The sequence below is a fragment of the Propithecus coquereli genome, unplaced genomic scaffold, assembly GCF_000956105.1.
Source record: "Propithecus coquereli isolate 6110/MARCELLA unplaced genomic scaffold, Pcoq_1.0 Scaffold59, whole genome shotgun sequence".
NCBI classification, from domain to species: domain Eukaryota; kingdom Metazoa; phylum Chordata; class Mammalia; order Primates; family Indriidae; genus Propithecus; species Propithecus coquereli.
The window spans coordinates 2,144,979-2,147,087 of NW_012151840.1; the positions used below are offsets into that span (position 1 = coordinate 2,144,979).

At 39.3% G+C, this 2,109-nt stretch overlaps 1 protein-coding gene across 2 annotated transcripts in view; it reads left to right on the plus strand.

The window, feature by feature from the left end:
- Positions 1-2,109, plus strand: part of KIAA0907 (KIAA0907 ortholog) — a 16,971-nt gene that overhangs the window by 5,723 nt on the left and 9,139 nt on the right. For both annotated transcript variants that reach the window (XM_012658915.1, XM_012658916.1), the window contains exons 5-7: positions 350-402; positions 675-838; positions 1,609-1,820. In XM_012658915.1, the coding sequence (XP_012514369.1) occupies positions 350-402; positions 675-838; positions 1,609-1,820 (429 nt within the window). The remainder of the gene's footprint in view (positions 1-349; positions 403-674; positions 839-1,608; positions 1,821-2,109) is intronic.

The following is a 2,109-nucleotide window of genomic DNA, read 5'->3' on the forward strand; positions in this document are numbered from 1 at the left end:
GTTTGGCCAATTTCTTTCTATTTTTAGTAGAGATGGGGTCTCGCTCAGGCTGGTCTCGAACTCCTGAGCTCAAACGATCCACCCACCTCGGCCTCTCAGAGTGCTAGGATTACAGGCATGAGCCACCGCGCCCGGCCCCAGTTAACTTTTAACAACAAGAAAAGTTTATTTGTTCTCCACCTGTAAAACCATATTCCTAGAAATTAAGTAGCAACGGTTCTTTCAAAGTATATAGTTCCTTTTTCTTATTTGGAAACTTTAAACATTACAAATTAGATTTGGTGACACATTTGACTCCTTTTTTGGTTTAGACCAGGTTGGCATCATCCTTTTTTATTTCTCTTTATAGGGATCGTCCATTATATCTTCATGTTCAGGGCCAGACACGGGAATTAGTGGACAGTAAGTAATGTTTTTGGTTCACATAGTGCTTTTTGTGAAGAGCAAAGCACAGGACTTTGTGTAACAAGTTGGCAGACTTTCACTGGTGGCTGTTCTAACTTTTGTTCATGAACCACATACGAATGTGAATAGGGGTTTAGAGAGGTTGGGAGCCACATATTTGGGTGACCTATAAAATGGGTTGATGTTTGAGTAATTGAACATTGACCTGTCTTTATCACTGGGCACTAGTAAGTTCATTTGATTCAGCCTTACTGTCTGTTTTTCCCTAGGAGCTGTAAACAGGATCAAAGAAATTATCACCAATGGAGTGGTGAAAGCTGCCACAGGGACAAGTCCAACTTTTAATGGTGCAACAGTAACTGTCTATCACCAGCCTGCACCCATTGCTCAGCTGTCTCCAGCTGTTAGCCAGAAGCCTCCCTTCCAGTCAGGGGTATGTTTCAGGGGAGAGATCATTAACAGCTTTATCATTTCTTTAAAAAAATGATATATGCTAAGTAATATATAAAAAGAAAAAAATAAAATCCTGAAATTCCAACCTGAAAGTTACCTGCTATTGGTATTCCGTTAATGGCCTATCTAGGTTTCCAAGATATAATGAACATCTGAGCACACATCTCTTCATACTGATATGTTCTAGAAAGGGGATTGATAGATGAAAGGATATACACATTGTACATTTTGAAGTTAGTGGTTTTAATTTGTATTTGTAAACTTGATGGTAACTGGAGGACTAAGAAGGCTGAGTCTGATGAAGCAAGACTTTGCTGATACATTCCTCCTAGAAAAAAGGGTTGGAGAGAGCAGCCCTCATTGGAGAATGTCACAGGGCTGACTGTACTACCCAACACATTCTACTCCAGTTTTACAGGAGTCTGAAAATTTCTTACTGACTTACATCAGTTGGAGGGAAATGGTTATGCTCACTCAATATTGCATATTGGGTTGTTGCTTCTTAAATATCTTTTGCTGAGCAGAATAAGACATTTATTTTGTAGGTAGGTACATGGAAGATGAAGTTCTTACTTAAATTCCTCGATAAGGGTTTATTTTTATGGTAGAAATTATGTATAGGGGGTCTTTATTCTGGAAATGATTAAAAGTATCTTAGAGATTAAAGTATTTTACGTAATAATTTTCTACAAGGTTAGGATTTAATTATATAGTCTCTGTTTAATCTGAGGTGTTCTGTTCCTCCTACAGATGCATTATGTTCAAGATAAATTATTCGTGGGTCTGGAACATGCTGTACCCACATTTAATGTCAAGGAGAAGGTGGAAGGTCCAGGGTGCTCCTATTTGCAGCACATTCAGATTGAAACAGGTGCCAAAGTCTTCCTACGAGGCAAAGGTTCAGGCTGTATTGAGCCAGCATCTGGCCGAGAAGCTTTTGAACCTATGTATATTTACATCAGGTATGAATGGGTGTGGCAAAGGATGTTGGAATCCTGTCAGTTTTTTGGTATAGGCAGAAGTGAGCGATTAAGAAGGAGCAAGAGAAAATGGGCATGCTTAATAGTAACACGAGGGATTTAGGTAAATATTAATACTAGCAGTAATCACTTTATAATTAATAAAAATCGTTGAATTAGGGGAGGGGTATTTGTATACACAAGGTGGGCAATGCGCACTACCCGAAGGATGGACATATTTGAAACACGGACTTCGGGGGGGGGGAACCAAGGGCAACACACGTAACCTAAA